The sequence below is a fragment of the Danio rerio genome, chromosome 15, assembly GCF_049306965.1.
Source record: "Danio rerio strain Tuebingen ecotype United States chromosome 15, GRCz12tu, whole genome shotgun sequence".
NCBI lineage: Eukaryota > Metazoa > Chordata > Actinopteri > Cypriniformes > Danionidae > Danio > Danio rerio.
The window spans coordinates 33,978,686-33,993,568 of NC_133190.1; the positions used below are offsets into that span (position 1 = coordinate 33,978,686).

Sequence of the window (14,883 nt, forward strand, 5' to 3'; positions counted from 1 at the left end):
ATTTGTCGTTACATAACTATAACTTGAAAATGCACATTCATTGAGCATTGCATACTATTTTAATCAAAAATGTATTTGTAAATATTTTTTTATGCCCACAGCAATTGTGCGAATGCTTGTTGAATTACAAGTGTGAAAACTGATGAGCACAACTATTCTGAGGCTGAGGGAGAGAATTCATGAATATAAGCAAAATGATGCAAATATTGGTCATGTGACAATAACAAAATTCACATTATTCATACCTATTTTCATGAATGTTTATGAATCAAATTATTGAGTCCTATTAAAGTCTATTGTTTAGTATATTGCTTTATTGTATAAAAGAATGAGAATTGCCCCCTTAGTAAGCCTCTTATCTGCTTCTCTGAGGCATGAATAGTTACACTTAATTGTTACCTATAGTGGGCTTGCCTAAAATCTGCAGGAAATACAAAAGCACACAATTATTACTGCTATAGCTTTATAGCTGTGGACAAACGAGCGTTTTGCTGTTTAAGTTATTTCATGTAAATAGCATATTTGAATAATATGTATCTAATATTTTTTATAATCTTCATCAATCAATTTCTGCAACTGTTTTTTTTTTTAGTTCTAGTGTGTGCATATCAGTCTGTTATGTGACACCAGAGGTGTGGACTCGAGTCATGTGACTTGGACTCGAGTCAGACTCGAGTCATGAATTTGATGACTTTAGACTCGACTTGACAAAATATAAAAAGACTTGCAACTCGACTTGGACTTGAACATAAATGACTCGGACTTTGACTAGGACTTGCCCCTATTGACTTGTAAAGACTTGCTGCTTCCCATGAAAAGCCCAAAGATAAAAAAGTATGTTGACATGGACCGCTCTCTCTCTCTCCCAGTTTATGTGTGCGTGTGTGTGTGTGTGTGTGTGTGTGTGACAGCATGCGCGCGTGTGTGTGTCTGTGACAGCATGCGCGCTTTCGGCATGACATCCAATCAAAGCACGGTAGATTGTTTTGATTCGACAGTATCCAACGTGACTACTATGAGGCGCCGGAGTGGACAAAAGTCAAGCGAACGCAGAGAGAATTTGAATTTGAGATCGAGCCAATACTCGCGTGCCAATACTCTGTCTCTCTCTCTCTCTCTCTCTCACATACAACATACACCTCTCTCTCTCTCTCTCTCTCTCGCTCGTGCATTCAGTCTCTTTGCGTTCGCTTGACTTTTGTTTACGATAGCGTCTCATACCTTTAGTGCTTTTGCTCTCACGGGATCCTCCTTTTAAACTGACCCTTCGCTAAGCCACGCCCAAAAACCGCCACCCACCAATCGCGGCTTACCAATCGTGGCTACGGACAGGGGCTCTGTCAAGCTTTAGAGCGAGGGAAACAAGACAAATCGTTGCGCAATTATTGGATTGTGCAAATCTGACACCCGCTATCCTAAAAGTTTGGACTGGGTGGTGGGATTTTTCCCTTTTCAAAACCTAAAGCCCAAGAGGAGAAATGCCAGCGTGGATCAAGCTGTGTGAGGGGCGGTAAAGGAGTTAACAGCTAAGTTGATTTTGTTTTCGATATTGACATTCAGTGATAGGTGGCAATAACTCACACTCCTCTTATCCTAAACAGATCTAAACTGTGTTCTTATAAAAAAAAAAAAAAAAGCAGGTTATGTTTACCAGCGGTCTTTTTCTTTTTTTCCACTCGATATTATGAGCACTGCTTAGTTTAAACCCTCGCCATTGTAATGCATATAAATACATACACTAATATTTGCTGGTAGGAAAAATCTATTTGTTCACTTCTGTTATTTATACTTTGATTTGCATTTCAATTTTTTTTCTTCCACTTAACTGCAAATTTGAATAAAAACTGGATAAAGAGCACACAAACATGCTGACAGTAATAGGTACTGTACACTGTTATGGGTCAATGATGCTAATATTCGGCACAAATCTATCAGTTTCTTAGGTTATTAGATTATTTTATAATTTCACCTCTCCTGCTGTGCATGAACTATGCTGTTGAATGTTCAGCGTATGAGGTTGCTAGGCTAACCTTGCTTCAATTTTGATAAAATTATTCTCTAATCAGTTGCTATTATGTTGTGAATATACCCCTGTAATGTATACTGCAGTCCTCTTTTGTCTGGCTTTCTCAGATATCTCACCTGTTTGTCAAAAATGACTAATAAATCCTTGGGAATGTCTGACACCGGCGCATACACACTGTAATAGATGTGCCAGGCATGAAAGCTTGACAGGCGTAGCAACAGTAACTAAGGAGGGCGAGGCTTAGCGAAGGGTTATTCCAAGAATGTTGATATGGTTTCTTTCTTGCTTTACTATTTATTTACAATACACAAAAAACTAAAAGGTTAAGGTAAATTCTTTAATAAATTCTAGTGTTTTTGAGTATTATACTTGTTGTATACTTGTATTATACTTATTATAGTAGTATTAACAATAGTGAACAGATAAAATACAAAGTGTAGTTTTACTACAGTAAAGTGTAGTGATTTGTAGTATAAAATACCCTATATTGTAAAATAATACAGCACTGGGTAATTTGTTTATATTACACTTGTGTTACCATAGCAACTATAGTATTACCACAACTGATCAATTGAAGTTCTTTACTGTAGTAGGCTACTGTTCAAAACACAGTACATGCCAATATACGTGTTTAGGGGCCCTATGGAACAGCTTTCCTCAAAATGAAGAGGATGACATGGAAAATGTCCTCCACAATCTCATCAGCAAAGTGGAAGCCAGCAGACACTAGTTTACTTTATTTTAGCTGCCATGATAAAATGAGATTGATAGTGAGATTTATTTGAAGAGTGAATAATACAGTAGGCTATAAAGTGTTTCCTTATTTTATCACAGTTACATTTCCGCTTGCATTAGTTTTTGTTTAAATGCTTTTAAAATAAAATGTATCCTTTACATCCAACATCTATTCCAGGGGTGCCTTATAGTGGTGTAAACCCCTTTACAAGGGGTGTTTCCCCTGTGTAAACTCTAGCCACCCCGATATGATTTTGCTGTTGACATTATTTATTTAAATCTACTTACATAAATGCAATACAATGCAATATTTCAATAAATAAATAGCAGCCACTAAATTATTGTGGATTGATTGGTGCCACTGACGTAGCTGGCCTCTTCTGGCCACCCCTAAGCAAATTTTCAGGGGGGCACCACTGGTCTATTCTGAAAATATCTCATCATATAAAACAACCAAAAATGTTATGGTTTATTAGATTAAACATTTAATATGTAAGTCTATTTTAGTATTTTGGGTATTGTTATTAAACAGTGCAGCAATATGAATCATATCAAAAAGCATGAAAGGAAGAGGGAACACGACACAAATTGTGAGTCTGCAAATAATCTCTGAGAGCGCTCAAGAAAATTTGTGTGTGAGCAGTGCATATTTGAGAGCGAGAGAAAATTTGCGCGTGAGCAACGTATATTTGAGAAGTCGCAATCAGTTTTGTCCACAAACAGAGGAAATCCGTGCACGAGCATCACACAAGGTAGAGAGCAAAGCTCTTCAATGCTATGTGAAGAAAACAACGTTATTGTTTGTATGAAGTAGCCTACTTCATTAACAATATGTGCTACCATTTTACATTGCTGCTAGACGGATTTGCAACTCCATCTCTTTAGCACACACGAGATTCAATTGACAAAATTCCAATTTCACTCAATTTAACTTTGCAGCATATACAGGAGTTGGTCTACTGCTACCACATTGAGGTTATGTAATTTTGGTTAATCACAAGTTGATCACCGAAGACATAACATAGCACAACTAAACTTAATGAATTAGACAGCAGTAGACCTGCAATTTCTGTGTGATGTAAGGCAAAATGGAGTCTTTTTTTGGTGGAACTCGTTCTTGTGCATTATGCTGTGGAGACGAGACGCAGCACTGTTCAGTACTTTTTCAGAAAATTGCATTTGTATTTTTATATATCTGAGCAATGTTCTTTCATAAAAAAGGTTTGTTTAATTAATACAGATCTTACAACCATACCTAATCTGTATATATTTTATTTTTCTGTTAAAAAGACTCGAAAAGACTCGAAAATCAAACTGCAGGACTTTGGACTTGACTTGAGACTTGTTGCCTTTGACTCGGGACTTGACTCGGGACTTGCCTGTCTTGACTCGGGACTTGACTCGGGACTTGAGGGCAATGAATTGAGACTTACTTGTGACTTGCCAAACAATGACTTGGTCCCACCTCTGTGTGACACTTATATCAACAACCAATACGCAATCAGCCTAAATAATAAAGTTTTGATCTTTAGATTTCACACAACATAAACATCACACACTTGATAAAAAAAATAGATGGCAATGAAAGATTAGAGCAACAGCATTAATGAAGCTGAGAGTATGGGGTTACCAAAATATTTATATATTTCAACAGTCAGTTTCATCAGGACCAGAATCCCATTCATGTAAAAATGGACACTTTAATTACAATAAAATATACAATACAACAAAATTAATTGAAATTAAAGTATGTTATGGTTTCGCAACAAAACACACACATTAGAATTTACTCACTACCAAAAATGAAGGATAAAGATGAACAGTTTTTTAGTGGAATAAGTGAACACCGTGGTATGCACAAAATCAGTAAATACACCCAGTTGACATCAGCTGCATTAATAAATATGTACTATACAGTACGTGTATATCACTGCTAATCAACAATGCACACATTCAGTCCCAGCAGTGATGATGATACTTCATTGTAAAGTTTAAATAAGTAAACATAATCATTTTGAAATGTCCTCTCTAACTGGTGCCGATCTTTTGCTAAACATTTTTTGCAACAGGTTTTTGATTTCAGCTGTATTTAAAACATAAATAATAGGATTTAACATTGGAGGAACAACATATGCCAGAGATGTGCTGATGACTCTGGCATTGGGAGTGAGAGCTAGCAAAAGCTGTGCAAGATATGTAAAGCATATTGGGAAAAAATAAACACCCACTAACAACAGATGTGAAACACAGGTCTTCAGTGCTTTTAAACGTCTTTCCCAAGTTGTGATTTTGCTTAATGCAAGAAAAATGACTAGATATGAAAGGAATATAATGATCATCGGTGCTATAAGGAATAAAGATGTGATGACAAATCCCACAGATTTATTAAGGTTAAAGTCATTACATGCCAACCTATACACTGGTCCATGATCACAAAAATAACTCTGTATCACATTGGAATCACAAAATGAAATTCGAGTGATCAAAGACACCATCAATGCCACCATAGAAGAATTGAATATCCATATTGCTGGAGAAACTAAAATCATACTGCTGTTATTCACAATGCTATGATATCTTAATGGCAAACAAATTGCAATTAAACGATCATATGACATAATAACAAGAGAGACACTTTGCAAGCTACTAAAGAAGAACACAAAAAACATGTTTGCCAAGCAAGCATTATAGGAGATGTACTGTGAGTCAAACAGAAAAGTCTTTACCATGTTAGGAATCAGAGCATTAGTTTCACCAATATCAGCCAAGGCTAAGTTAAACACACCAATGTACTTTGGACTGTGCAGACTCCGGTCAAGAGCTATCAAGAGAAGTACTAAAGAGTTTCCAATTATAGTAATAAAATAAATAACAAATAAGAAAATATAATAATAACTGCTGTATGGTATACCTGAAAGTCCAATGATGAAAAAGTATTGAGGATGAACAATGGAGATATTCTGGTTAAAACTTGCATTTAAAGAACTCATTGCAGCTTATTTTTTTTGTTATTTTTCTCAAAGCTGAAAATAGATATTATCATAAGAAAGACAATATGACAAATTCACAAAATTGCTGTCAAACTTCAAAGTCATTATATGTAGTCATATTAATTTTGTTGAATCGCATAGCAGTATAAACGATAAAATTTTAAAGCCAGAGCAAGCAAAGACAATGATTGTAAAGATGCTCACGAGCAGATTGTCCTCATCTCATGCTGCAGTCACTGAACCCACATACTATATATCTAACTTTTTTCCTCTCTTGAGAGTTTTTTAGAACAGTGATGTAATCATTGTGTGATGTAGTGAATGTTTTTGACCACTTCTTTGAATGAATGCTCTCTTTACTAAAGTGTTTATTATTTTAGAATAGATTATGTAGATTTTATTACATTACGTAGATTATATTACATTATGTACATGTAGATTATATTACCTTCTTGTTTGTCATTTGTGTGTCCTGATAATTATGTTGCAAGTATTTTATTTTATTTTTTTTTGATCTTATGGTTCTAGAGATAGAAAGATTACTGTTCAATCGGGATGCGACCAAATTGCAAATTGGTGCAACCAACTGGGGAAGTTAGTCACCAATTTGACCAGTGGGAAGAATGAATATAAAGCTCTGATTTACTTCCAAAATGGTATAGATCAATCCTGTTGAGACTTGCTCTTGATGACCCTTCATCTCTGTATCAACAGGGAAAGTTTACTTGTTTCACTTGACACTATAAAAAACAAACAAACAAACAAATAATTGCCTTATCACAGCAATATAACTTCCTGATGGAGAGAATTCTGGGTTCTGTTTCTTAATATGCTTTCTTCAGCAGTCTTGCATCCTCGTGTTCTTGTGTAACGTCATCATCAGCTGCCAAAGTTCAGTTCCAATACTCAAGACTGCAATAACAGAGGACGCATGAAACTTCTCGGATGTGTTCTTGATATGAAGGACGCACGAATCTCGCTCTAGAAGTCCCAGAAGTCATTGTGACTGGAGGTGGGTAGTGCAGCATTTTATTTAGATTTATTATTAAAGTTCAGAGACATAACTTATTTACCTCAGGGGATTCCTTTAATGAAACGGTGAATATAAGCATTACCATGGACATCTTAGTAAAATGAATAAACACATTAAGGGTGTTTGTTTGCTGAAATTCATATTAAAATCCATTTTGTTTACATTGTGCAATGTATATTTGTAATGTTTTTATGCATAGTATATATTTTGAAAAGGGGAAAAAAACAATAAATTGTTGTATTAATGCTGTAATGTTTTAATAATTTTCTATTTAAATCGAGTGAAGGTCACTTGAACATCAGAAAGAACACAGCATCTTATTTCTCACAGGATATGTTCTCTGTTCTCGTGGTCACCCGAGTTTGTTCTCCTAAGGACATCAGGCAAGACCGGTCTCCACAAGAACGCAAGTCCGTTCTTTGCTTTCTTGCAATTGAGAAACAGCCTGCAACTTAGAGCTCAAAACACCCACCCCTCATGGACAAAGGACCAGAATTTGTCCCATACATGAGCTCATTTGTCCTGTTTTGTCTGCCATAAATTCCAAAAACCCATTGAACAAGGCTTTAAGAACAGGTGGTATACTTTGTTGGGTGTGTCATGTACAAGATGTACAAGATGTACAAGGTGAGGGACAACAAAGGTAAGGATCTAATTGCAGTCTAATAAGATTATTTAAGCAGGCAAACAAGGTCAAAACAGGAGTGGCTGGTACAACAAGACAATCTAAATTAAAGTAAAAAAAACAGGCATAAGGTAAAAAAAGGAAGAAAACAGGATCAAACAATAAACAAGGCTAAGGTCAAAAACAAACAGGCAAAACGAAGAAACATGTAAACATACATCAACATCAAAAACTAAACTGGTGTATGTGTGGTGTATAAATAGTCTGAATGATTAGTGATCACAAGTCTCATCTGTGTGTGTCTCATCAGCTGTGATCAGCAACTGGTGTGTGTAACATGGTCTGATGGGAATTGTAGTTCTTTAACAAGACATGTGTAATTCCCCAGCAATCTGTGAGGAGTGGATTGCTGGTGATCATGACAGTAAAGCATGGAGCTGTGGAGGGCCTGGAGCTGCTGAGGACCTGGAGCTTGGAGCTGCGGATGGTCAGGAGCAAGGAGCTGAAGAATACCAGGAGCATGGAGCTGCAGAGGACCCAGAGGGCCTGGTTTAGTAGGTACTTGTGGCTCAGACAACCCCAGTGGGCTAGGAGCTTCTGGTTCAGGAAGCACTAGCAGTTTAGAAAGCCACATTGGGTCAGGAGGTTCTGGGTCAGGAGGTACTGGCGGCACACACAACCCCAGTGGGTCAGGAGGCTTAGGATCAAGAGGGACTGATGGTTCAGACAACCCCAGTGGGTCAGGAGGCTCTGGATGAGAAGGCACTGGCGGTTCAGATAACCCCAGTGGGTTAGGAGGCTTAGGGTCAGAAGGCACTGAGTAATCAGATGGACTGGCAGAACTGGGAAGTCACTTGGCTCTGGCAGCCATTCATGGAACTCAGGTGGTGGCTCTGACCTTTCTTGGGACTCAGGTGCTGGTTCTGGCCTTTTGTAGGATTCGGGTGGTTGCTTCGGCTTTTTGTGCGACTAAGGTGGCAGCTCCAGCAGTGATGGAGAAGCACTGAAAGTGATGGCAGCTTTGGCAGCACTGGGAAGTCACATAGATCTAGCAGCCATTCTGGTAGAACTCTGCTGTCGGCTCAGGTTTTTTGTGGGACTCAGATGGCAGCTTCGGCAGTGATGGAGATTCTGGCAGTGACAGAGAGTCTGTCAGCTCTGGCAGTGATAGAGAATTTGGCAGTTCTGGCAGTGACGGGGAATCTGGCAGCTCTGGCTGTGACAAGGAATCTAGCAGCTTTGGCTGTGATGGGGAATCTGGCAGCTCTGGCTGTGCAGGGAAATCTGGCAGCTCTGGCTGTGATGGGGAATCTGGCAGCTCTGGCTGTGATGGGGAATCTGGCACCTCTGGCTATGATGGGAAGTTTGGACGCTCTGATTGTGATGGGGAATCTGGAAGCTCTGGGTGTGAACATTGCTCTCTGGCAGAAGAACAAGGTACAAGTGATGCCCTCATCCTTGTTAGTGTGGGGTGAACAGCAAGCCTCATGGCAGTGATAAAAAATCTGGCAGCACTGGCAGAGAACCTGGCAGCTCTGGCTGTGACGAGCAGGGCTTAATTTACACTAGAACATGCCAGATCCGACACCTCTGAAATCTGATGCGGCCCCATTTTACTGATTCCCCTCCTCCGCCCTCCGCTGTTCACTTTCACTTTCTTCCGCAACTCCACAAACCACTTCACTTTCATCCGCAACAAATTCGCCATTTTATGGACTACTTCTCTATACTGTACATCTATTCGCTCTCACACACACATGCAGGGGTCACTCTACTATCATGCTTGTATCACCTGTACTTACCTCCTTACACCTTAGCCTCCAGAATGGCCGCCACCATCACCTGGGTTGCTAAAGCTGCTACCACCACCCAAGCTGTTATTGCCAGAGGTGCCAAAGTTGATGCCGCCATCCCAAGAAAGGCCAGAGTCGCCACCTGAGTTCCCCGAAAGGCCAGAAAAGCCCACTGATTTCCACAAATGGCTGCCAGTGCCGTGTGACTTCCCAGAGCTACAAGAGCCATGTGACCCTCTGGAGCCATGTGATCCTTCAGTACTTCCTGAACCAAAGCCTCCTGACCCATTAGGGCAGGGGTCACCAAACTTGTTCCTGGAGGGCCGGTGTCCTGCAGGTTTTAGCTCCAACCCTAATCAAAAACACCTGAACAAGCTAATCAAGGACTTACTAGCTATACTTAAAACACCCAGGCAGGTGTGTTGAGGCAAGTTGGAGCTAAACCCTGGAGGGTCACTGGCCCTCCAGGACCGAGATTGGTGACCCCTGCATAAGGGTAAAATTAACTACCAGTGTCTCCTGAACCCAAGCTTCCTGACCCACTGTGGGGGTATCACCCCCTGCGAAACGCAGCCCCAGTCCCTTAGGCCCTCCGCAACCCCATGCTCAAGGTCCTCCACAGCTCCAAGCTCTAGGCTCTCCGCAGCCCTGTACTGTACTAGAAGCGTCTGGAATCGCTCCTTAGAGTGGGGGCTCTGTCATGATCACCTGCGATCTAAACGCCATAGATCGCTGGAAAACATGCACAATCAATAACAATCATGGACTACAACTTCATACAAGTGCTCCGCTCACAGCACGTTCCTGATCCTGACTGAATAAATACATACCACTGGAGGTTTTTCAAGGACTGATTACTAGTGGGTGTAAAAATGAACTGTTTCTTCTGTGCAATTCTGTATCGGTTCAGTAACAATCATAACCGGTTACTATGTACTGATGTTATTTATCCTATATGCGCTATGTCGCATAGCTTACTATGGCGAGGGAGGCGAGCACAAGTATTTACAATGCTTCAACTACTTAAAAACACAGAAACTGCACAATTTCATTGCGTGTGTGTTTGCTGGACAGTCTTTCACTGACACGTACAGCAGAAGCCCCTATTTCACTGCGATTGAGAGAATGAAAGTAAACTCCATCTCTCTCAATGTGGCCTATTTGACCTGCTGGCATGGCTTTTCTTCTCCTCTTGGCTGTTACAGCGATACTTCTAGATACAGACATGAGCGTGTCTGCAAAGTTTTCTCCTCCGTGTCTATCATGGATCAGCTGTGATCGCCGCTGCCGTTTATCAGTGTTTCAACCAGGCTTTACTGACCTGTGAAGAGCCCCAGCGTGCAGAGCCAATCGCAGCCCTTTCAGATGAGCGCGTGACCAATGAAAGGGGTGTAAGAAAGAACTGGCTCGACAGGACTCAGAAAGTGAGCACTATATCTATATTTGTTTATTTATAAATGCTTGTTTTGTTTAAAGGTACAGTTTATAAATCTGACTGTTTTGCACACATTTGTATTACAAATAGTATAGAAATACATTTATACATTTTAATACAAGAATTGTTGTGCTGTGAAAAAAATATAAAACTGTGTATGGAAAGCATCGTCAATGCACCATGATGCACTGAGATATCGAATTGAACTGAATCGATGGCATGGTAATTGTAACTGCACTGAACCAAACCACAAGACCAGTGTAGGTCCACACCTTTACTGATTACACACACTATTGGTGGCTGAGTCTTGCTAGCTGTATAGTGACATTACTATGTGTTTTCTTTGTCTTGCTACGCCTTGTTTTGGTCCTAGCCTAGTTTATCTGTTTATCAGTGTGTTTTTCAGCATGACTGAGAAAAGTTAAATGTGCTGGCCAGTTTGTAATTTGCATAATAAATGACAACAGGCTAAAGTGTTTTTATTGAAAACTTTAACACACATTTATTTATTTATTACATATTTTTTAAGAAGTGTTTTTGGTACATAAAAAAGTGTGGTTATAATGACCATCTGACAAGCTATTCCAGCAAAAAAAAAAAAAAGCCTAAAGTGTCACTATTCCAACCTTAAAGCTCATAATTAAATAAAAAAATCAGGCAAAAACTGCAAAAATTAAAATTTTTAAAGAAAAAAAATCCACCCCTTTCACCAGACTGGCTACAGGCCTGAGGACCATAAAATTGTCTGGGTGAAACAGAGCCACTAGTAGCTGATGGACTGGTGAACACTAGAACCCCTGGGAGCAGAGCTAATAAAGGAAAGGGAGTAATTTTGGCCACTCCTGTACCAAGACTGGCTGCCATTAATCAGAATGTCATTAACTTAGAAAAAGTTGTTGTTATGGCTACAACAAAACAGAATGAATGGAACATGTCACATTTTAATGGTTCCCCCCCACCTTATTGTAATCTGAAATAACTAAATTAGTATGTTTTAATAAGTCACATGATGCAAAAACTGTATAAACCATTAAGCTTGAAATGTTCTAGACTTAAATTTTATTTGACAATCTTTAAAATGAGCAATAAGCCTATGCACGACATTGCCTAAACCCATTAAATAACCAAAGCATCAGTGTGTTTGTTCATTAATATTGTTTATTTATTACTGTACAACATAAAAGGAAAAAAAAACAACAAACGCAGAAACAAGCAAAGTAAAAGCAGTAGCCGCACAATAAAAAGCTTTAAATCTTGGTTCAGCATACAGTATACTCATGCCAAAATTGACCCGTTTTACAAAGTCAAACAACAATACATTAGGGAGTCTTCAGTTCAAAGTCAATTGTTTAAAAAAAATACATTTGTAGATGACAGTGATAATTTAGCTACCATATAAATACAATTTTTTTATATTGTAAATCATATAAACCTTGAGCAAGCATCTTCATATGAGTAATGTAATAACAGAAGCCAGCATAAACATTTCAGTCATTTTGAAATACTCTCAACTGCCACAGATTTGTTTTTAAACACTTTCCAAATTATGTCTTTGATTTCAGCTGTGTTTAAAACATAAATTATTGGATTAAGCATTGGTGGAATAGTATATGCCAGTGACGTGCAGATGACTCGTGCATTGGGACTGAGAGAAAGTAAAAGCTGTGCAAAGTATGTGCAAAATAGAGGGAGGAATAATGTTCCTACTAACAACAGATGAGAAACACAGGTCTTCAATGCCTTTATACGTCCTTCAAAAGTCGTAATTTTGGTTAAAGCAAGAAAAATGCCAAGATATGACAGGACTATAAGAAAGAGTGGGATTACAAGATATAAACCAGTTATGAGAAAAGCCATAAACTTATTTATACTAAAGTCATTACATGCTATCCTATACACTGGTCCGTGATCACAAAAATAACTCTGTATCATATTAGACTGACAGAAGGAAAGTCGGGTGATCAAAGACACCATCAAGGCCACCACAAAGGAGTTAAATGCCCAAACTGCAGCGAAAGCTAAAAGCATAGTGGTATTATTCACAAGAGCATGATATCTTAATGGCAAACAAATCGCAACAAAGCGATCAAAGGCAAGAACAAGAAGAGCAAAGCTTTGTATGGAGCTAAAGAGGAACACAAAAAACATGTTTGCCAAGCAAGCATTATAAGAGATGTACTGTGAGTCAAACAGAAAAGTCTTCACCATGTTAGGAATCAGAGCATTAGTTTCACCAATATCAGCCAAGGCCAAGTTAAACACACCAATGTACTTTGGACTGTGCAGACTCCGCTCAAGAGCTATAATGAGAAGAACTACAGAGTTCCCAAATAAAGTAATGAAATATGTGATAAATAAGAAAACGTAGAAATAACTGCTGTAAGGTGTACCGGAAAGTCCAATAATGTAAAAGTACTGAGGATGAACAAAAGAGATATTCTGGTAAAAACTTTCATTTAAAAAATTCATGGCAGTCTTTGCGGTTGGTGTTCTGTTCAAGCTGAAAATACATAGACAGGACAGACATAAGCAAACCTAGAAAATTTACACAGTCTCTTAACAATAATGTTCAATAAAGCTTTCAAGCTAATATTTGGATTACAGACCTGTAAATATAAAGAATTGTCAAGTCCGAGCAAACTATAAAAGTCTGAACACCAGTGAGCTGTCTGAACCACTCAGCTCAGTCCATGTCCTTCTTCTCTCATGCTGGAAAGATCACTGTATGTCTGCATCACTGAATCCAAATATATATGTCATCGTCTTCATCTCTTGAGAGCTTTCAAACAAAACAATTGTGTAATGCTTGTATATACCTTGCCCAGGCGTTTGAATATATGTTTACCCCTTTTGTTCTGGAAAACAATTTCCACAATGAGCGCTCGTTTGTTGAGGATTTTTCATGCATTTAGATAATACTGCAAATAAACATAATTTAATTTACAGACTTAATGTTCTATTTTGTCTGTTGTGATAAAATATTTAGGTTAATCTCTATTTTGATATAGCTAGTATGTATACCACATTACATTTACATCAGTGAAAGGAAAATGCAGTGAAGAAAGAGAAATGTGAAGCTGTGGGCATAGAAGAGAGCAGACTTATGTGCTGTAGCTGCAGCCAAAAGATAAACAAAGAAAAAGAAAGTGGTGGAAATGCACCAGGCATTCTCTTCAAAATCTCTTTGTTTTTTGTGTGGTCCTGAAAAATCTTTGTTTGAAGAACTGTATGGCCCGTCTGCTTACCTCCACAACTCCAAACAAAAGAAAATTGGGAGATCAATATAAGTGAAAAGCTGAGGGGTATAATTGTGATAGGGCCTAAATGTGGTCAGAACATATGGTAGTCTACTTCAGCTTTGTGCCAAGCAAGGCTAAACGAGGTTTTATGTCACACAGTAAGAGCCACCACTGTCACGAGTCTGGTGTGTCTGTGGTGTGTTCATAGTTGTGTCATGTGATATCTCATTAGGTGCGTTCGACATGAAGCTCAGCTGCAGCCGGTGATCAACAAGATTAGCCGAGCGCAGGCGGGGGCGGAGTTGAAAACGGAGCCGTCAAGACGGACAGCTGGACACTTCGGGACTCAAAGTTGCTGCAGTCATAATGACCGATCACATGGCGTCATCATATTTTTTTGTTATTTTTATTTATAACAACAAAACATTTACAAATAAAACAGAATACAGTTTCTACAAACTGTGGTTCCTTTTTAAACAATAAGAGAGAATTATGAATAAAATATATAACAAATGCATAAGAGAAATAAGAGGAAATGAGAGGTTAATATAAACATAAAAACGAACAGGTCTATTAAATACAAAGCAATAAGCATAAATTCTAGGAGTTAAACATCAACCTTTAGGCTAATACGTCTTGTTTGAATATGCTAAAAATGGGTTTACATATATGTACATTTATAGATATAAAAATTTCCAATGTAAAAAGCAAAGCAAGGTGTTTTGATTAGGTCTTAATAAATGACATTATTTTGGATAGTGAATGAATTTTCAAAAAAGCATTTTAATCCAAAAAGATTGTGTTGAAAAGAACAAAAGGTAAAATAAGTGAGCTATGTAGAAGTTTCCCAGAAAAAGCAGGTAGGCTTTAAACTGCTAGACAGGAAATAAAAAATATATATATTTATATTATAATAATAAAACCATTTTATAATTATTTAATAAAATAGTTCTTTACTTTAATTTGTTAAGAGAGCTTTAGGGTGGCAGGATCAATGATGATGATTT

At 38.3% G+C, this 14,883-nt stretch overlaps 2 protein-coding genes across 4 annotated transcripts; both read right to left on the minus strand.

The window, feature by feature from the left end:
* Window positions 1-252: 252 nt before the first annotated feature.
* Window positions 253-5,963, minus strand: or42c1 (odorant receptor, family 42, subfamily C, member 1). 2 transcript variants are annotated; one of them, XM_073923223.1, is made up of 2 exons: window positions 4,227-5,957; window positions 253-613 (listed from the first exon to the last, which is right to left on the minus strand). In XM_073923223.1, the coding sequence occupies exon 1, from the start codon at window positions 5,749-5,751 to the stop codon at window positions 4,771-4,773; it is 981 nt and encodes a 326-aa protein (XP_073779324.1). In that variant the 5' UTR covers window positions 5,752-5,957; the 3' UTR covers window positions 253-613; window positions 4,227-4,770. The 2 variants fall into 2 exon arrangements, with proteins under 2 accessions (XP_073779324.1, NP_571667.1); NM_131592.1 differs by lacking the exon at window positions 253-613 and having other exon boundaries at window positions 4,390-5,963.
* A 5,814-nt stretch (window positions 5,964-11,777) lies between these two features.
* On the minus strand, window positions 11,778-13,309 carry or42c3 (odorant receptor, family 42, subfamily C, member 3). 2 transcript variants are annotated; one of them, XM_005157703.6, is made up of 2 exons: window positions 13,244-13,309; window positions 11,778-13,137 (listed from the first exon to the last, which is right to left on the minus strand). In XM_005157703.6, exon 2 carries the CDS (start codon window positions 13,104-13,106, stop codon window positions 12,129-12,131), a length of 978 nt encoding a protein of 325 aa, XP_005157760.1. In that variant the 5' UTR covers window positions 13,107-13,137; window positions 13,244-13,309; the 3' UTR covers window positions 11,778-12,128.
* Window positions 13,310-14,883: the final 1,574 nt, after the last annotated feature.